The sequence below is a fragment of the Leptodactylus fuscus genome, chromosome 1 (assembly GCF_031893055.1).
Source record: "Leptodactylus fuscus isolate aLepFus1 chromosome 1, aLepFus1.hap2, whole genome shotgun sequence".
In the NCBI taxonomy this organism is placed as follows: Eukaryota; Metazoa; Chordata; class Amphibia; order Anura; family Leptodactylidae; genus Leptodactylus; species Leptodactylus fuscus.
The window spans coordinates 28276281-28297708 of NC_134265.1; the positions used below are offsets into that span (position 1 = coordinate 28276281).

The window sequence follows — 21428 nt, forward strand, 5'->3', positions numbered from 1 at the left end:
CCAGACCCCACAATCAAAGAGATAGTAAATCTCAGAAATGTGCCATCACTTTATAAGACAAAAATATCCCTTTAAGGAAACACTCATGACTTTCCTGTCATAGTCTCAAGAATCCTTATTACAACACGAGACAGTCCTGGCAAAGGCCATGTGGCAATAACTAGACTAAATAGTAACAGTAGTCTTCTGTCATACATAGAGAACATACTGATACACAGACAGCCTACTGCACTCTGGAGATGGGGGGGGGCTGAGGTCTGGAGACAAAACACCCCAGTATCTCATTCCTGAATTCTGATCTCAGCTGAACAGCTACAGGGGCAGAGAGTATCCCCCTACCATACATTACTGTATCTGGTGCTCATCATAGAAGTCACCAAGCAAGGACCACAGAGAGACATGTCATGTGTAAAGTCTGCAAAGTAGCAGAATAGTGAGCGCAGCTCTGGAGTATAATAGAGGATGTAACTCAGGATCAGTACAGGATAAGTAATGTAATGTATGTACACAGTGACTGCACCAGCAGAATAGTGAGTGCAGCTCTGGAGTATAATAGAGGATGTAACTCAGGATCAGTACAGGATAAGTAATGTAATGTATGTACACAGTGACTGTACCAGCAGAATAGTGAGCGCAGCTCTGGAGTATAATACAGGATGTAACTCAGGATCAGTACAGGATAAGTAATGTAATGTATGTACACAGTGACTGTACCAGCAGAATAGTGAGTGCAGCTCTGGAGTATAATACAGGATGTAACTCAGGATCAGTACAGGATAAGTAATGTATGTACACAGTACATACACTGTACCAGCAGAATAGTGAGTGCAGCTCTGGAGTATAATACAGGATATAACTCAGGATCAGTACAGGATAAGTAATGTAATGTATGTACACAGTGACTGTACCAGCAGAATAGTGAGCGCAGCTCTGGAGTATAATACAGGATGTAACTCAGGATCAGTACAGGATAAGTAATGTAATGTATGTACACAGTGACTGTACCAGCAGAATAGTGAGCGCAGCTCTGGAGTATAATACAGGATGTAATTCAGGATAAGTAATGTAATGTATGTACACCGTGACTGCACCAGCAGAATAGTGAGTGCAGCTCTGGAGTATAATAGAGGATGTAACTCAGGATCAGTACAGGATAAGTAATGTAATGTATGTACACAGTGACTGTACCAGCAGAATAGTGAGCGCAGCTCTGGAGTATAATACAGGATGTAACTCAGGATCAGTACAGGATAAGTAATGTAATGTATGTACACAGTGACTGTACCAGCAGAATAGTGAGCGCAGCTCTGGAGTATAATACAGGATGTAATTCAGGATAAGTAATGTAATGTATGTACACAGTGACTGTACCAGCAGAATAGTGAGTGCAGCTCTGGAGTATAATACAGGATGTAATTCAGGATAAGTAATGTAATGTATGTACACAGTGACTGTACCAGCAGAATAGTGAGTGCAGCTCTGGAGTATAATACAGGATATAACTCAGGATCAGTACAGGATAAGTAATGTAATGTATGTACACAGTGACTGTACCAGCAGAATAGTGAGCGCAGCTCTGGAGTATAATACAGGATGTAACTCAGGATCAGTACAGGATAAGTAATGTAATGTATGTACACAGTGACTGTACCAGCAGAATAGTGAGCGCAGCTCTGGAGTATAATACAGGATGTAATTCAGGATAAGTAATGTAATGTATGTACACAGTGACTGTACCAGCAGAATAGTGAGCGCAGCTCTGGAGTATAATAACCAGCTGCCCTGCTCCTTTACAACTGAATAGGAAATGGTTTACAGTTGCAGGCGCCACCACTACAGTGTACAGAGCTCCATACAGTGTATACAGCTTCTGGTCTGTACACTGTAGTGGTGGTGCCTGGAACTACAACCACACTCTCATTCACTCATAAGATCAGGGTTTCTTCAGGTCGTATCTCCCTATATTATAAAAATGAATTTCTGTCTGTCTGTCTGTGCTCTAATGCGAACCAAACGACTGGACCGATCTTCACCAAATTTGGTACAGAGATACTTCAGATATCCGGGAAGGTTTAAGACGAGACTCCAACTCGCTCGGACGTACCGTTGCTGAGATACAGCATTCCAAACACAGTGCCCCCCCCTTATCCAATACAAACCTGCAAGACTTTCACTCATATTCCAACTGCAATACACATGCAGTCACTCCACATGCACAATACAACACTCATATCCAAACTGAGATACACGCATCAGAGGATTAGATACACAGATCAGCACACAGTATCACACACCAGAGGATTAGATACACGGGTCTGCACACAGTCCCACAAACCAGAGGATTAAATACGCGCTTCTGCACACAGTTCCACACACTGAAGGATTTGATACGTACATCTACACACGGTTCCACATACCGAAGGATTAGATACAGGCGTCTACACACAGTTCCACACTCCAGAGGATTAGATACACGCGTCTGCACACATTTGTACACGCCATAGGATTAGATACACGCATCTGCACAGAGTACCACATGCCTTAGGATTAGATACACGCGTCTACACACAGTTCCACACTCCAGAGGATTAGATACGCGCGTCTGCACACAGTTGTACACGCCATAGGATTAGATACACGCGTCTTCACACAGTACCACATGCAGTAGGATTAGATACGTGCGTCTACACACAGTTCCACACGCCGAAGGATTAGATACGTGCCTCTTCACACAATACCACACAGGGAAAGATTAGATACATGTGTGTGCACACAGTACCACACTTTGGAGGATTAGATACATGCCTCTGCACACAGTACCACAAGCCAGAGAATTAGATACGCATCTCAGCACACAGTACCACATGGGGGAGGATTAGATACGCGCGTCTACACACAGTACCACATGCCATAGGATTATATACGCACGTCTGCACACAGTACCACATGCTGGGGGATTGGATACATGCGTCTACACACAGTTCCACACACTGTAGGATTAGATACGCACCTCTTCACACAATATCACACAGTGGAGGATTAGATACACGTGTCTTCACACAGTTGTACATGCCATAGGATTAGATACACGCGTCTGCACACAGTACCACATGCCGTAGGATTAGATACGCGCGTCTACACACAGTACCAGATGGGGAGGATTAGATACGCGCGTCTGCACACAGTACCACATGCCGTAGAATTAGATACGCGCGTCTACACACAGTTCCACACTCCAGAGGATTAGATACGCGCGTCTGCACACAGTTGTACATGCCATAGGATTAGATACACACGTCTGCACAGAGTACCACATGCCGTAGGATTAGATACACACGTCTACACACAGTTCCACACGCCGAAGGATTAGATACGTGACTCTTCACACAGTACCACACAGGGGAGGATTAGATACGTGTGTGCACACAGTATCACATTTTGGAGGATTAGATACATGCCTCTGCACACAGTACCACAAGCCAGAGAATTAGATACGCGTCTCAGCACACAGTATCACACGGGGGAGGATTAGATACGCGCCTCTTCACACAATACCACACAGGGGAGGATTAGATACGTGTGTGCACACAGTATCACATTTTGGAGGATTAGATACAGGCCTCTGCATACAGTACCACATGCCAGAGAATTAGATACGCATCTCAGCACACAGTTCCACAAGGGGGAGGATTAGATATGTGCATCTGCACAAAGTACCACACCAACAAGGATTAGACACGTGCATCTAAACACAGTACTACACGGGGAAGGATTAGATACAGCTTTACTCCAGGTATCCATAACAACTGATCACAAGTTTTTCACTGACATCCAAAATGAGATACACACGATCACATGACGCTTATGGACATACACACAAACCACATACAAAATACACCAGTGCAAAATTTGACAATTCTTATGGGGCCAGTACACAAACATAAATTGTAATATACCCGTGCGAAGCCGGGTCCTCCCTCTAGTACTTTATATACGGTTTCCTTATCAGCTGATCAGTGCTGGGTCTGGGTGTCGGACCCTGAATGATACAATGGTGAGATCCCATCCAGTGGAGAGGTCATCACTATCAATTATCCTCACACCCTGTAACAACCCTTTTAATGGTGCACAAATCATCATATAGTAACGCTGGCGATCATCTACAGGAATCAGATTTAGAAAATACAGGAATCAGATACAGGAAAATAGTTTTGTTTGTTTATTAAGATATTTAGTTGATTTTTTTTATGTTTCTAGGTAGAAAAGCTGCTATTTAATGGCAGGAAGGTGCCAGGTGGTCACCTCCACCCCCATGTGTGTTACTCTATGTAATAAGCCTTATGTGAAGACGTCTCAAGTGTCCTGACAGGAGAGTAAGCAGCATAGATATTACATGCGGAGACTGCGCCCACGTCCCGGCTCTGCTCCCTGGAAACAATGCCATGACAACAAACCTGCGAGGCTGCAGCGAGGGATTTCAGGAGGATGATGAGATCTATTATGAAACATTCCAAAACTATAAACAGGAGACCATGGCGCTGAGAGGTCTATGGGCTACCATTGTAACAGTAAATGTCACTTTATGTTGCATCCCCAGTGGACTGGCCGGGAAAAAAAAATCGCAACCATGACCTATAGCGATGGCTTTTGGATGAATCCTGGAATAAGTGTTTGGGTCGCTGATCAGTCCGGGTAACAGAACCCACAAGATACGCACATGTTATAAGCCTTCTTTACTACCAATGAGGCATTAATAATCGCTGGCCAATCATTTCATCTCCATCCACATGTACAGCAGCGTACAAGGCTTTGGTACTGCATGGGACTGGGCTGACTGATGAACGCAACGTCATTGGCACAGGAAAGAGGCCGCAGTCTCTTGATACAGATGATCTGTGGGGTTCTTGAGTGTCAGACCCTAACCCACCAATATGGATGTCCTGGAAAGCCCCAAGCTTAGGCAATCCATAGAAGGTCCATCGTGGTCCCAGGTGTTGGGCAGTGCTTCCACTTCACAGGCCACGTGATGTCACATTCATCAATCTCATGGCCTGATCGCAGCTCAGTCCCATTCAAGTGAATAGCTTGAGCTGCAATACCAAGCACAGCCATTTTATAGCCATATATATGCCATTGCAATGTATAGCGCTGTGCTTAGCAAGCAGTTAAGGGGCTGCAGAGATCACCTGAACACACAGCTGATCGGCCCGGGGGCTTTAATGACTTATTCTAAGAATAATGTCTTCTGTGGGAAATCCTAGATGTGCGACTTCATTCATCCAACATTAGATCCTCGTCACCTTTATCTTCTGCTGTACAGAACTGCGCACACTGCGGCTTCTTCCATCCTAACATACACTGCAAACACAGTGTGAACAGACCCAAAGTTCCCAAGCAGCAGATATTAATGCACATGTCGCAGAAACAATTCTCAACTATGTAGCAGACTTTAATTCATTGTCTGCAACGAATCTGCCGCTTGTGAACTTACCCAAAGACTACTGATCAGTCATTTGCATCAGTATATACTGTATGTCCCCTTCATCCAAGGGGCTGTGCCCTTAAGGACATGTATCTCCTATCCACAGGACACGGAATAAGTCTGATCTCTGTAAGCCCAACCACCAATCTGCCAAAAATCAGAGGAGTGGGACCAAAAGTCTCCCTAAAGCCTCTTTGTGCTCTTGTGTGACGAACGCTCCATTCACTTCTATGGGGCTGCGGGCGCTACAAGAGGTGAGTCCTGGCAGCCCCATAGAAGTGAATGGAGCCTTGGTCACACAAGAGCACAAAGAGGCCTTAGGGGGACTTTCGGTCCCAGTCCCCTGATTTCTAGAGGATCTGGTGGTTGGACTCGGAGCGATTGGACACAGGAGACGAGATAAGTGGCCATAAAGGCAAAACCCTTGAACGGATCAAGTCCAGGTTTAAGCTTATTTGGCTAAAGTCACACGTCGCGAAACACAGCGAAGAATGGTGTAGAAAAAAAAAGCATCGTGTTTTCTTCCGCAGCGTTTTGCTGAGTTTTTCTCAGCAGATTTTCTTCCCTTATTAAACCTATAGACCAGGGGTGCTCACACTTTTTCAGGATGCGAGCTACTTATAAAATGACCAAGTCAAAAGATCTACTACCCTCTCCTGCGCTGGTTCAAACAAAAAAAAAAAAAAAAAAAGTAAAAAAATAAATAAAAAAAATGTCACGCAATCGACCCATACTTCCTTTGCGATCAAGCGGTAGATCGCGATCGACGTATTGGGCACCACTGCTATAGGGAAATCACCAGTATTTCCATAGGCATAATTCAAATTTGCTTTTTCACAGCGGATTATTTTTCTGCAATGTGTGGATGGGATTAGCCAAAATCTCATTCACTTTACAGGTACCGTTAAAAAAAAAAAAAAAAGCTGCGGGTTTTTTTTCGTGGCGTTTTCATCAGGTGAGCAATGACGTCTCTACACTCCTGAGTGGGGGCCATATAAATTTTGACATCTGCAGTAAAATAACAGATGCGATGAACGTCATGGATAATCCGGTGACAATGGCCCCTGTCGACGGGTGGAATATATTAAGCAGAAAGTGAACAATCTCGTTGATGTTAACGTGTTGGAAGCAGGAAACATGAGCAAGCGTAAGGGTCTGAACAACCCGAACAAATGCTCTGAGCAAACCTTGGGCCCTGACATTCATATAGAGGTTACTGTGACATGTGCCACCTACCTAAACATTGTACAGACCATTTACACCCCCTTCATGGGAGCGGCGCCCCCTAACGGCAGTGGCCTTCCTCTGCAGAATTATACACCTGTCAAACTGCAATATTGTCCAAGAATGGTTTAAGGGATATGATAAAGAGTTGAAGGTGATTAGAGATGAGCGAGTGAAACGGTTTCGAATAGCACGCACCCATAGGAATGAATGGAAGCGGCCAGCTCACTGACTTTGCCGGTGGCCGGCTGCACCCATTATTTTCTATGGGTGCGTGCTATTCGAAATGGCCGTTTCAAATAGTACTCGCTCATCTCTAAAGGCGATGACTTGGCCTCCAAATTCCCCAAATCTTGATACTATGTAGCATCTATGTAGCAGCGTTTGCTCTCTGAAGGCCACACATCATGTCTTACAGGTCTTAAAGGACGTGCTGCTCACGTCTTGGTGCCAGCCAGATGCCATAGGGACCTTCAGCGATCTGGTGGAGTCCATGCTTTAGGAGTCAGAGCAGGAAGGGGACCTACCCAATATCAGGCACGAAAACGTTATGTTGTTAAGGCAGAGGTCTCCATGTGGCGTAAATACAGTAGCAAAAACTGATGCTATACGTGGCCTTAGTCAAAAGGAGATTTCCAGGACTTATAGATGGATGGGCTATCCTTAGAATAGCATTTCAATATGCGATTGATGGGAGCCCAACACCCTGGACCCCCGCTGATCAGCTGATTGAAGGGTCTTGAGTGCTATGGTCTTTTCTGTGTGCCTATAACATCACATGCATTGGTCAAGTGAATGGGGCTGAGCTGTAATACCTAGCACAGATTGTACGCTATATACGGCAATGGTCACGGAACGCTGCGGCATCTTCATCCAATCTGATATTGATGTCCGCACTGCTACAGATCACAGCCACAATATATCACAGTGACTGTACAGATAGCAAACACATTAGACTGAGACACGTCTAAAGAAGAGATACCAAAATTGTACATATAACCCCAAATGGACTCCAAAAAGGTTGTACTGTATTATATGGTCATCCCACCAGAAGGCTTCATGCTGGCCGTGTGACACCAATGTGAAATTCCTTTAAGGGGTTGACCCATCACAAGGATCCTCTCTATACTGCTAGTTTATGTGGATGTAAGACTTTTTCTTAATACATTGCTTTATCAAATCTGCTTTGTTTGGCCGCTATCTTAATTTATTCACTTCATTGTTGACACTGCGTTTCTATGGCCTGGGATTAGCTGCTCATTTCCCAAGTGATGTAGCTGCCTGCTCTCAAGGGAGGGCTGACAAGCAACGGAGCTCCTCAGATAGGGGAGGGGGAGGTGAGAGCTCCTGGATTACTGTGCTGTCTATCTTTAGCTTTTCCACTTATCAGCTGGTTTAATTGAATTTGGCTGATAAGGGCTGAGATAAGGAGTCCGATACCTCTGTATGTAATGCAAGCTGACTCAAATCCAGCTCTGCTACATCAGCTTTATACTGTGGTAATGCATTTACAACCAATCCCTCATTACTGACTGCAAACATAGCAGATAGCAGAGAAAGTGAAACCCCGCCCACCATTGTGCCGAGAAATCCAGGAAGTGAACAGAGCACAGAGCCTGCAGGAGGCAGAACAAGAGTTATGGGAATACCCCTTTAAAGGGGTTGTCCAGGAATTACAAAACTTGGGCAGGAGGTCGGAGAAAATGAGACATTACATAAGTCATACTCCTCTGTCCTCACTAGTGACCTTGCAGCGCACCAGGACTCGTACCCATGTCAGTGTTTGCCATATATCACTGACATCACTCACATACGTCACCAGTTTTCTTTCCTCACACAGCGTACTAAACTGGACAGAGGCGGGAACACCAGAGCACCAGGGGCAGGTGAGGATGATTTTTTATTTTTGATTCACCTTTCCTGGTCTCCTGCCCGAGTACTGTAATTCCTGGACAACTCTTTTAATCCCAGATTCTGCCATCAGTCCAACGGAGCAGAAACACCTTACTGCTATATCAGCACTGACAATTGGTTAGATGTCTCTCCAAAGCATTAAAATAAAAACGGAGGCAAATTTTTAAGATCCTACAACAAGGACAGTCACAGGTCCTGGTCAGAGGCCTCGAATATTCTGCAATAACTCTCACTAGGATGACGCAACGTCCATGGTGCTCCTCAGTATACAGAGCTTTGAACAAGCCGGGAGGCCTCTGCGTCCGCAATGAGGTAGGTGTTGGACAACTGTCGCAACATTTTCCCTCCATTTGTGACCTCTTCACTTCTCACCGGAATGGCGGTGTACAGTATAGAGCAGCACTTCTTTATGGTGCAAACCTATAGGGTCACCGATGTCAGGTGGTCTTCATTATGGAGCCTATCAGAGCGTTATTCAGAAAATGGCGCAGAAACTGGAAGCGATGGGATGTTTGATCCTTTCACAGGAGGCATCGTCTACAGCAGTCACTTACGAAACCTTTAAGTGAAATATTGGACCATCCTGCAGGATGGACAGGCAAAGAACAGCGCTCACGCAAACGGATAAGGTGGACAACCTTATTAGCACGACGCGTTTTGGGCTATTATATCTATTTCTTGTCGTTTTACGAAACCTTTAAGACGCCAAACACAGGAGACTAGGAAATCTTATTCAACATGTCTAAGAGCTGCGCCAAGGTCAAAATTGCTTGTGTATCGTGTCACCGGGAGCCAAAAACTTGTTCAAAATATAACATTGCACGTTGTGCCGTGCAGATTGCTTTGCCACAGCGAGAGTTATTATCGAATATTTCCAGTGAATTTCCCTGTATTTTGTGTCCACAGCACCTATGGGGATTTGTAGACCTCCGTGGTACCAGACTACAGACTGAATTACGCTGAGTTCACATGGGGTATTTTGATCAGGATTTTGAGGCCGTATTCGCCTCAAAATCCTGACCAAAAAGACGCCTCCCATTGAAATCAATAGGAGCCGGTCAGTTCTGGCTCCCGGAAAAAAAGAACAGACACGCTCATTCTTCAGGTGGAGTCGCCTCATGACGTCCGCCTGAAGACACTCCCGACTAGGTCCAATCATTTGGGCACTGTCCCGGCATCCAGTCGCAGCTATCCGTATTTTGGACCGGAACCTGAGGGTCCAAAAAACCCTGTGTGACCCGACCTTACTCCTCTTCTATTGAATAAAATCAATTGGAAGAACAATAATAGGATCAGACTACACACAGAGTCTGTAAACATGGAGACACATAGGTAACCGTATACCAGAAACTGTAGAATATTCTACATCGAGACCTCTAAAAGATGGATGATCCTGAAACACAACCAAAAACATAAACAGAAAAACCAGGGTCGCACAAAACCATATCCGCAGTCTATGATAGCAAAGTCATATGCAACATGTGTCATCATGCCATGGTCGTGCTAGATTGGAGAGACCTAGAGACAATCATATGATACAATGTCACAATATCCACTACAATATATATGTATCCCTAGCCTAATACTTGTCACAGCTGTATCCAGCCTGGACTCCACCACCAGCACTGATACATTGCAGCAAACTGATAAGACAAGGGAATGTGCAGACCGGCTCCTCCGCTGTGGAAAGCCCTGGTTATAGTCAATAAGCTGAAATCCTGCAAATACGTAACAATGTTTCCACTCAACGTCAGAGATCTTGAATATGGCAATGAATTTCAGAACAAGAGTCTTCCCCTTGTCTAAACACTGGGGCGCTCGTGTCCTCCGTTTGAATGGAGAAGGGGTGCTGCTGTCTATGGGACTGAAAGCAATAGCATAGCTGGACTTACCCATGTCCATCAGTACCATTGACATAGAATGGGGTGTTAGGCTATGTGTGACCACCACTCCATCCCCCCAAAAATTAAGCCAAATCCCTTTAAAGCCAATTTCCCATGAACACAAATGAAATTAAAGCTGTAGACAACTAAAAGTTGACATTTTTGCAGATACAAATAATTGAAAAATTTTGCAGAATTTTAAAATTTTCTCCAGTCAACTTAGAGGTGACAGCTGTAGCCTTGATCCAATGGATACGACCGTGAATGCCAAAACTTTCTATGGTCTGGGACTTGTCAGAAACCAGCCATGATGTCCTTATTGTGGTCGGGTTATCTTCTCATACATGTAATGTCCTCCTGATAACCAGCCATGATGTCCTTATTGTGGTCGGGTTATCTTCTCATACATGTAATGTCCTCCTGATAACCAGCCATGATGTCCTTATTGTGGTCGGGTTATCTTCTCATACATGTAATGTCCTCCTGATAACCAGCCATGATGTCCTTATTGTGGTCAGGTTATCTTCTCATACATGTAGTGTCCTCCTGATACCCAGCCATGAGGCCTTATTGTGGGCGGGTTATCTTCTCATACATGTAGTGTTTCTCCTGATACCCAGCCATGAGGCATTATTGTGGTCGGGTTATTGTCTCATACATGTAGTGTCCTCCTGATAACCAGCCATGATGTCCTTATTGTGGTCAGGTTATCTTCTCATACATGTAGTGTCCTCCTGATAACCAGCCATGATGTCCTTATTGTGGTCAGGTTATCTTCTCATACATGTAGTGTCCTCCTGATAACCAGCCATGATGTCCTTATTGTGGTCAGGTTATCTTCTCATACATGTAGTGTCCTCCTGATAACCAGCCATGATGTCCTTATTGTGGTCGGGTTATCTTCTCATACATGTAGTGTCCTCCTGATAACCAGCAATGATGTCCTTATTGTGGTCGGGTTATCTTCTCATACATGTAGTGTCCTCCTGATAACCAGCCATGATGTCCTTATTGTGGTCGGGTTATCTTCTCATACATGTAGTGTCCTCCTGATAACCAGCCATGATGTCCTTATTGTGGTCGGGTTATCTTCTCATACATGTAGTGTCCTCCTGATAACCAGCCATGATGTCCTTATTGTGGTCAGGTTATCTTCTCATACATGTAGTGTCCTCCTGATAACCAGCAATGATGTCCTTATTGTGGTCGGGTTATCTTCTCATACATGTAGTGTCCTCCTGATAACCAGCCATGATGTTCTTCTTGTGGTCAGGTTATTTTCTCACACATGCTGTGTCTCTGCCTGATACCTGTCCACAATAAGGACATGACGGCTGGGTTTCTGACAAGTTCCAGACCCTAGAAAGTTCCGGCATTCATGGTCATATCCATTGGCAACCGATCAAGACGAAAGACGTCACCACTAAGATGGTCAGAGCAAATCTCTAAAACTCTGTAAAATTTTTAATTATTTGTATTTGCAAAAATGTTCAAGTGTTAAATTATCTAAATTTTTTATGATTATGTTCATTGGCAATCACTTTAAGTGGAACGTAAAAGCAGCGAATTGCCCGCGGTGGAAACGGCATAGGAAAAATCGCGGCGTTTTACTGTCAGGGCAAAGTAGATGGGATTTTAGGGTCACCCATGACCACTTTGCGGTAAAAACAGCGGTGCGGACACGCTGCAACATCCAAAACCGCACCGTTAGCATGTCAATTACACCTAGAGAAATGCCGGCGGTTTCCCCATAGGTATAATAGAAACAGAAAGTCCAAAGCAGAAACCTCTGCGAACTCCTGCCTAAAGCGCTGGGATTCCGGTGACTAAGGCTAGGGTCACTGCTGGTTTCAGTATAAAACCAGTGGACACCATTATAGTCTATGGGGTCCGCAGGTAACTGCTTGTTAAGTGAACAGGCTCTCTGCTTTTGGGTCCCCATGCAGACCGGAACAACGGAGAGACTAAGGGCCCCCTCACACGGAGTATACGCTCGCCGATTCTGAACGTGTAAGGGGGCGTTCACACTACCGTCGGTGTCCGACAGGTAGTGTCCGCTGAAAATCTGGCAGGGACATTAGGAGCGGAAACTAGCTGTTTCCGGGACACTTGTCATTTATTTAAATGGGCATCGGGTGCGTTCTTTTGCACTCCGTGCCTGTCCTTCCCTGTCCCCATATAAAGATGTCCGACTTCTCAAGCGGACAGAAAAACCCGACATGTCGGGTTTTTCTGTCCGCTTGAGAAGTCGGACATCTTCACTTGCGGACAGGGAAGGAAGGGCACGGAGTGCAAAAGAACGCACCCAATGCCCATTTAAATAAATGACAAGTGTCCCGGAAACAGCTAGTGTCCGCTCCTAATGTCCCTGCCAGATTTTGTGCGGACACTAGGGGCAGTCACTACCTGTCGGACACCGACGGTAGAGTGAACGCCCCCTAACACGTTCCGAATCAGCGGTGTTAAAACAGATCCCATTGCTTTCTATGGGAGCCGGCATACGTGCGCTCCCCATAGAAATGAATGGGCTTCTTTTTTCCCCTATTGCTTTCAATGTAATATGCGCGTATGGGGAGCGCATGTATGCCGGCTTCCATAGAAAGCAATGGGATCTGTTTTAACGCCGCTGATTCGGAACGTGTTACTCGTATACTCTGTGTGAAGGGGACCTAACACTAGTATGACCCTAATGTAAGGCTGGGTTCACATCCGCACTGGAGTCTCCATCGTAGGGACCATCAACATTCAGCCGACAACAAAAAGTGTCACAAGTCCGACTTTTTCAGTTGAAAGGGATGGACATCCGACAAAAGTTGCCAATGGCATCCACTATTTTAGCAGGCGGTGCCGTCCCTCGTTCTGGTTCTCCAACAGACCAGAATCATGGACACAGATGTGTAACATGACAGAAGTGCTCCCCTTTGTGAATCGCTACTTTTGGCAATATGCAAATGAGCTCTTTGGAGCAGCGAGGGTGTGGCCGCTCACTTCTTTTGACCAATGACAAGGTCCTCACTACTCCAAAAATCTAATTTACATATTGACAAAAAAAAAAAAAAAAAAGCACATCAGTGACCAGCGCTCCATTCACTTCTATGGGACGGATACAGCAGCTCTGCATTAGAGCCATAGAAGAGGATGGAGCGGTGGTCATTGACGCGCACTACGAGTCACACAGGGACCCCCGTATTAATGATCACTGTGGGGGTCGCAGCAGTCGCACCACCAGGTATCAGTCACTAGGGAGTAACACTTATTAATGGAGGGCCCCTTTAAGAGAACCTGTCAGTAAGCCTACTGACTGTTTCCAATTCCACTATCAATACCATGAGAGTAAAGTTTACTACAGATGAAGCCTCAGCCCTGCCAGCAGCCATCCTCCATCCTTACTAAGGTACAAGTCACTATGGAGGGCTCTCACTAGCACACGAGTGCAGGCTGGGCCCGAGCCCTGCAGGAGGGGTGGTGTGGCGCCCCCTGTGCCCGGCATCTCACCTGTGTCACCTGGTAGCTGCTCGCACACAGACACAGCCTCTTTCCCTCCTGTCACTAGGATGTAGCCGCCATCACTCCACGTCGCTGCAGACAGCTGCGTCACCAGCGTCACGTGACCGGCTCCACGACTGCCGGCCAGTGTGGGCGGGGCAAAGGGTGTGGTAACGACGCAGAGCTAAAATGTATGGGCGGGGCCTTTCAGGGTCACTAACCTGAGCATGACTGCTGTGGGCGTGGCTATGTTAATGAGTACGGGACACCCACTACCAGCCACACCCACACACTAACCCGGCTTCTTCGCTATTCAGTAACACCCCCCGTGATTTACATAGCCGCGCCCACTCCAGGAAGCATTCCGTACCATGCCCTGAGCCGGGGCCCTGAGGTAGGCGTGGTTATGTGCACTACGATTGCCCTGTACGGTATAATGCCCTTCAGTACCGAGACATGGCTTCCTACCGGCTTGTTGTGGCCACCTAGTATAAGGCCCCCGTTCTGTCCACTACATTATAAGGTGCCACTCAATGTGGCCTCCAAAATATAATCCTTCCCTCATTGTGGCCCCCCCCACTCTGTAATGTCCACCTCACTGTGGCCCCCTCAGCATAATGTCCCCTCATTGCGCCCCACACACAGAATAATGTCCTCCTGGTTGTGGCCCCCCAACACCATAATGCCCCCCACATTGTGGTCCCACAGTATAATCCCCCTCGTTGCGGCCCCCACACAGTATAATGTACTCTTTTGACGTAACGCCATTGTACTCAACGCCATCAGCATCCTCAGTTGAATCCGCGACATCACTCCTGTCTCCTAGGACAGCACCAGAAATCCGGGACTACTCCACTGAGTTTGGAACAATTGGAAGATATGGTAAAGTTGTGTTGCAACCAGGAAAAATGGGTAAACATAATGTTATGGGTGACTTTTAGAGATGAGCGAACAGTAAAATGTTTGAGGTTCGATATTCGTTTCGAGTAGCCCCTCAATATTCGACGACTCGAATCGAATATCGAATCCTATTATAGTCTATGGGGGGAAAATGCTCGTTTCAGGGAAAGTTCGATCAAATTACACTTACCAAGTCCATGAGTGAGGGTCGGACTGGATCCTCCGAGAAGTCTTCTCCGTGCAGCGTCCTCGCGGCGTCTTCCAGCTCTGAATTCACTCTGCCAGGTATCGGGCCTGGGCAGAGCCGACTGTGCATGCCCACACTACAAGTGGACATGCGCAGTCGGCTCTGCCCAGGCCCGATGCCTCGGAGAGTGAATGAAGAGCCGGAAGACGCCACGGGGAAGCTGCACGGAGAAGACTTCTAAAGGTAGGAGAAGAACCAGCGTTGATTGGCCGACTGTATAGCATTCGGCCAATCAATGTTGGTTCTGCATCGAACTTTTACATTCGAACAGCGAGTGGTACTCGATCGAGTACGAGTATTTCAAATACCTACTCAATCGAATACTACTCGCTCATTTCTAGTGACTTTAATTAGGGCTAAATTGTCATGTCTAGACATCATGGTCTTGTGGGATGTTGTTGTCACATCTTGACCTGTGATGTCATCAGAGGGTGTTACCACATGTAACACTATCTATGACATCATTACAATCACTGTGCCCTACAACCAAATAATAAGGGCTGAGGGTGTGATGGTGACATCAAGGGCTCAATCACATAAAAGAGACCATCACTGTATTTCTGCCATAAAATTGTACCTAGTACATATCAGTGCCCGTCAGCTCTAGTAGCAGAAGCGTAACTAGGAAAGACTGGGCCACCTTTACTGGTTCCCACACGGTAGAACAACCCTTTTACTACCCCCTCCACACACACACACACCCCATGATGTACAATATTGTATATACTGTCTCCTATATAGGCTCCCATACAGCAAGTGTCCCCTTTACCCATCTAACAATGCCAGTCATACTAACGTCACTTCCTGACACCAATATGGAGAGCAGACATAGGACACCGGGCTTTATCCTTTCCATAGGTATAGTCACCACATGTCAATCTATAGGCTCCTCGTGAACCCAAATCCCCAGTAACAGGTCTTAAATGGTTTCTAAACACTAACACCCTTCTCAGTTTCTTCTACTCCCCTTGTGTATCAGTCGTAAATGGGTTTTCAGCCCCCTAATTCATATTTCATACCTAAGATCTAGTCATAAAATAGTATATCAGTAGTCACGGGATGGATCAGCTGAGCAGTGGACGGGGAGCTCCTATTACTTGGAAAGGATCGGACAGCACTGTACCTGGAGGATGCCGGAACAGCTCATCTGTGTGGGGTCCGGGTTTTGGATACTAATGAACAGAGCTATACACCCCAACAAATCATTACAATTAGAGATGAGTACTATTCGAAACGGCACCCATAGGAATAAATGGACACAGCCGGCACGCAGGGGGTTAAGCGTCAGGACGCCGTCCATTCATTCCTATGCCGTTTCGAATAGTACTTGCTCATCTCTATTTACAATACCTTCGTATACCGCAAGCACAAGACAGGCGCTACAGTGACTAATAATTTATTATTTTGTGTTACTCAGCTATAAAGTTTCTCTTAAAAATCTGATCTGGAATGTAATATATAATAAGTATATACAGGAGGGATCTGACGGAATACATAGCCAATAAATAGCTCATCCTTAATCAGCAAAGTGAGAGATGGCGACTGCATATTATCCCTAGGAAGGTAGCGGCGGAGGTCAGAGGGCTCAGTCCCAAGTCCGTTATAGAAAGTGACGGTCAATCAGTCTTTTTATTTGCAGTCCCATCGCGTTCTTGAGAGACGCTGCCATTCGCCGTTCCGTTACACTCCGACTGTAGAGAGAGACAAGAATCAGTGAGTAGACAAGAAGATGGAGAGCATATCTGGAATGTTCTGCCAAGAAGAACATCTACATGGAGTTTGTATGTTCTCCCCGTGTTTGCGTGGATTTCCTCCCACACTCCAAAGACATACTAATAGGGAATGTAAATTGTGATCCCTATATGGGACAGTGACTGACGATGTCTGTAAAGTGCTGCAGAATATGATGGTGCTATACAAGTAAGCATAGGAATTCATAGGAGGACGACATTGTGGCGAATGGCGCTTTCCTGTGCGAAACGTGCGACAAAGGCCCCATTCCGTTCGCTCGCCACACTGTACGCCTGTGAGCGAGCAGAGACACCTTGGCCTGATACATTTTAACCAATGAAAGTTATAATGAAAATCCAAGCCAGGCCCTACCTGATATAGATTTCGACCCTGGGTCCGGAGACGGAAGACAGAGGCTTTCTGAAGAGGCTGCTTTATTTGGTTTACTTGTATAGCGCCAACATATTCAATAGCGTTTTACAGATGTTGAGATACCTATATGGGACAGTGATGGACAATCCAAGTTGGCCATCAGTAAGTCTTTGCAATGTGGGAGGAAATCTCTCTTTATCCGTGACAGTCAAGTCGTTTATGAAGATGATATGGCATGTTATACACCAGACTTAGTACATCTGACCTCATGTACCCACTAAGAGCCTGTTCACATCATTTTTTTTTTTTTTTTTGGGGGGGGGCGGGGTTGTTTGCTTCTTAGGGTGCATTCACACTACGGAACGCCAGCGTGTATCACAGCCGTACACGCCGGCGTTACAGCAGGGCTGCCAGACACTTCCCATTCATTTCTATGGGAGCCGGCATGCGAGCGCTCCCCATAGAAATGAATGGACTGCTTTTTTCCATTCATTTCTATGGGGAGCGCTCACATGCCGGCTCCCATAGAAATGAATGGGAAGTGTCCGGCAGCCCTGCTGTAACGCCGGCGTGTACGGCTGTGATACACGCTGGCGTTCCATAGTGTGAATGCACCCTTAAGGAATTCATGGGACTGAGGCTTCCTACATGTTTCTGAGTGCTCATATGTCTCCATTTCATAGGTTTTTGTTAGGATGTTTTTTCAAAAGAACAAATAGAGAATATTTCATTTCCTTGTCCTGTTAAACACAATCCCGAAGACTCCGTCATTTAATACAATGCAAGTCCAGGACAACGGAATAAGCATATGGCGGATTGTTTGCACTACCACAGACAGCTTTCGTTCCATTCAATCGGCTCCACCACACAAATATACGTTGGATTTTTCAGAGGTGTATTATTACTGTGTGGCCATAACTTTAGGGTATATTCACACTAAGCCTAATTTCTACTGCCCATTCTTTACTCTTACCTTTGTACTGCCGTGACTTTCTATTTTGCCCTTGCTTGCTGAGGCTGGGTCGCTCTGCACCGCCTTCTTTGGCCATATTCGGTTAATAAAAGGGGAGATGACCGGATAGATGATCGGTTCCAGGAACTTCTTGTAGACCCACAGGAGGACGGGTATGACGATGCAGGGGATGCACACCATGGTCTCTGAGGGAGAAACAGGACACGGATGTGACTATTATTGCAATAAAGGCATTCAATGATACATACTACAGAAACGTAAAGCTTTGGTGCCTACATGTAATTCAAAAGCCGTATAATAATGCCATATACCCCACCATCCCATATACTCATATTTTTACAAGCCTGCATGTCCCACACCCCTCAAATGCTTTTCTTTAACACCCAGCGTCCACCATACGCACTTCCGTAACACCCCACATCCACCATACGCCCTTCCGTAACACCCCACGTCCAGCATACACCCTTCCGTAACACCCTGCCTCCACCATACGCCCTTCCGCAACACACCGCGTCCACCATGCGCACTTCCGTAACACCCCGCGTCCACCATACGCCCTTCCCTAACACCCCGCATCCACCATACGCCCTTCCGTAACACCCCGCGTGCACCATACGCCCTTCCGTAACACACCGCGTCCTCCATACGCCCTTCCGTGACACCCCGCGTCCACCATACGCCCTTCCGTAACACCCCGCGTCCACCATACGCCCTTCCGTAACACCCCGCGTCCACCATACGCCCTTCCGTAACACCCCACGTCCACCATACGCCCTTCCGTAACACAACACGTCCACATACGCCCTTCCGTAACACAACGCGTCCACCATACGCCCTTCCGTAACACCCCACGTCCACCATACGCCCTTCCGTAACACCCCACGTCCACCATACGCCCTTCCGTAACACCCCACGTCCACCATACGCCCTTCCGTAAAACCCCGCGTCCACCATACGTCCTTCCGTAAAACCCCGCGTCCACCATACGCCCTTCCATAACACCCGAGGTCCACCATACGGCCTTCCATAACACCCGAGGTCCACCATACGCCCTTCCATAACACCCGAGGTCCACCATACGCCCTTCCATAACACCCGAGGTCCACCATACGCCCTTCCATAACACCCCACGTCCACCATACGCCCTTCCGTAACACCCCACGTCCACCATACGCCCTTCCGTAACACCCCACGTCCACCATACGCCCTTCCGTAACACCCCACGTCCACCATACGCCCTTCCGTAACACAACGCGTCCACATACGCCCTTCCGTAACACAACGCGTCCACCATACGCCCTTCCGTAACACCCCACGTCCACCATACGCCCTTCCGTAACACCCCACGTCCACCATACGCCCTTCCGTAACACCCCACGTCCACCATACGCCCTTCCGTAACACCCCACGTCCACCATACGCCCTTCCGTAAAACCCCGCGTCCACCATACGGCCTTCCATAACACCCGAGGTCCACCATACGCCCTTCCGTAACACCCCGCATCCACCATACGCCCTTCCATAACACCCCACGTCCACCATACGCCCTTCCGTAACACCCCACGTCCACCATACGCCCTTCCGTAACACAACGCGTCCACATACGCCCTTCCGTAACACAACGCGTCCACATACGCCCTTCCGTAACACAACGCGTACACCATACGCCCTTCCGTAACACCCCACGTCCACCATACGCCCTTCCGTAACACCCCACGTCCACCATACGCCCTTCCGTAACACCCCACGTCCACCATACGCCCTTCCGTAACACCCCACGTCCACCATACGCCCTTCCGTAACACCCCACGTCCACCATACGCCCTTCCGTAACACCCCACGTCCACCATACGCCCTTCCGTAAAACCCCGCGTCCACCATACGGCCTTCCATAACACCCCACGTCCACCATACGCCCTTCCATAACACCCGAGGTCCACCATACGCCCTTCCATAACACCCCACGTCCACCATACGGCCTTCCATAACACCCGAGGTCCACCATACGCCCTTCCATAACACCCATACACCATTCGACTTCTTTACACCTCATTCGGCCCATCATCCCATAATGTCCCCTCTGACACCCTGTAGTGCTCAGCTGATCAGCTATGCTGCATGGTAACCCATATGGTTAGCTACAATGCCTCTTCCCCTGTACTGCCAAGATTAACTCACTGGCATCTAACAAGCTTATGGCCATCCACATATCACTAGAGCATGACCCAGTAATGTCCTATGTCGCCCCCATCTCCCCTCAGCCGCTCCTGCACTTACATATCTACAACACGACACTCACCGTCACCGTCACACAGCTGATCTGCGCACACCGGAAGTCAAAGTCACTTCCTTATTCCGAGTGACGTCAGCGAGTCTCGAGCTTTCTGTGTGTCCACCTGTGCAGAGTGTACGCGGGCTCCCCTAGCGGCGGCTTATGAGTACTGCAGGGGCAGACCGATGATGGAGATACAAGATATTGTTCTGTAATAAACTACAACTCCTAGTATGACAGGGCAGATTTGTCTCCACGACCAACACAAAACTGCTATTATTATACTGCAGGGTCTCTTCAGACTCCAGAATATAATAACATACCTCCCAACGTGCGAAGAACAGAAAGAGGGACAAAATCATGTGCGGGAAAATGTGCGCGCCACGGTAGATTTAATTCCGCTCACTTTTATGTTGACTCCGCCCATTCTCATTCATTTTTCATGTGCCCCCACACAGTATAATCCTCCTACAGTCACCCGTAAATTCTATGTCACCCCCCCATCTCTGCACCCAATTTCATGTCCCCCCCCCCTGTATATCTGCCCCCAGTTTCATCTCCTCCTCCATCTCTGCCCCCAGTTTCATCTCCTCCTCCATCTCTGCCCCCAGTTTCATGTTGTTCTTCCCTCCCCCTTCATCTGCCCTCGGTTTCATGGGCCCCTTTCATTTATACTCACCTTCCAACGTTCCCCCACCGCTCTCTCCGCAGCCTCACTCAGGGCTCGTTCACATCTGCGCCCGGGGTTCTCCGCGTTCAGGTTTCCGTATCCTGCCCAAAACTGGACAGGAGACAGAAACCTGTAGCCATTTTTCAAACCCATTCACTTGAATGGGTTTAGAAAGTGTCCGGCCGTGAGCGCCCGTGAGCGTTTTGTGCTCTCTGCGACAAAACCATTTTTTTTCAACTGGGCACAAAGTCGGACATGCAGGACTTTGTGTCCG

General features: G+C 47.2%; 2 protein-coding genes across 4 annotated transcripts in view; both read right to left on the reverse strand.

Annotated features, from left to right (window-relative positions):
* The window catches only part of DYM (dymeclin), a 232536-nt gene extending 218414 nt beyond the window's left edge, over positions 1–14122 (reverse strand). For both annotated transcript variants that reach the window (XM_075268966.1, XM_075268958.1), the window contains exon 1: positions 13999–14122. The gene's annotated coding sequence lies outside the window, so the exon portion shown is untranslated. The remainder of the gene's footprint in view (positions 1–13998) is intronic.
* Positions 14123–16516: 2394 nt separating this feature from the next.
* C1H18orf32 (chromosome 1 C18orf32 homolog) lies at positions 16517–20577 on the reverse strand. Of its 2 annotated transcripts, none has more exons than XM_075269213.1 (3): positions 20490–20577; positions 18213–18397; positions 16517–16827 (listed from the first exon to the last, which is right to left on the reverse strand). In XM_075269213.1, exons 2-3 carry the CDS (start codon positions 18390–18392, stop codon positions 16753–16755), a joined length of 255 nt encoding a protein of 84 aa, XP_075125314.1. In that variant the 5' UTR covers positions 18393–18397; positions 20490–20577; the 3' UTR covers positions 16517–16752. The 2 variants fall into 2 exon arrangements, with proteins under 2 accessions (XP_075125314.1, XP_075125322.1); XM_075269221.1 differs by having other exon boundaries at positions 20512–20548.
* Positions 20578–21428: the final 851 nt, after the last annotated feature.

Bases quoted from the DNA above. Each gene is read 5' to 3' on its own strand.
- C1H18orf32 (XM_075269213.1), bottom strand. From the start codon at position 18,392: ATGGTGTGCATCCCCTGCATCGTCATACCCGTCCTCCTGTGGGTCTAC. The intron at 16,828-18,212 runs GTAAGAGTAAAG...CTCTCTCTACAG, and splicing joins AAAGTCACGGCAGTACAAAG to TCGGAGTGTAACGGAACGGC.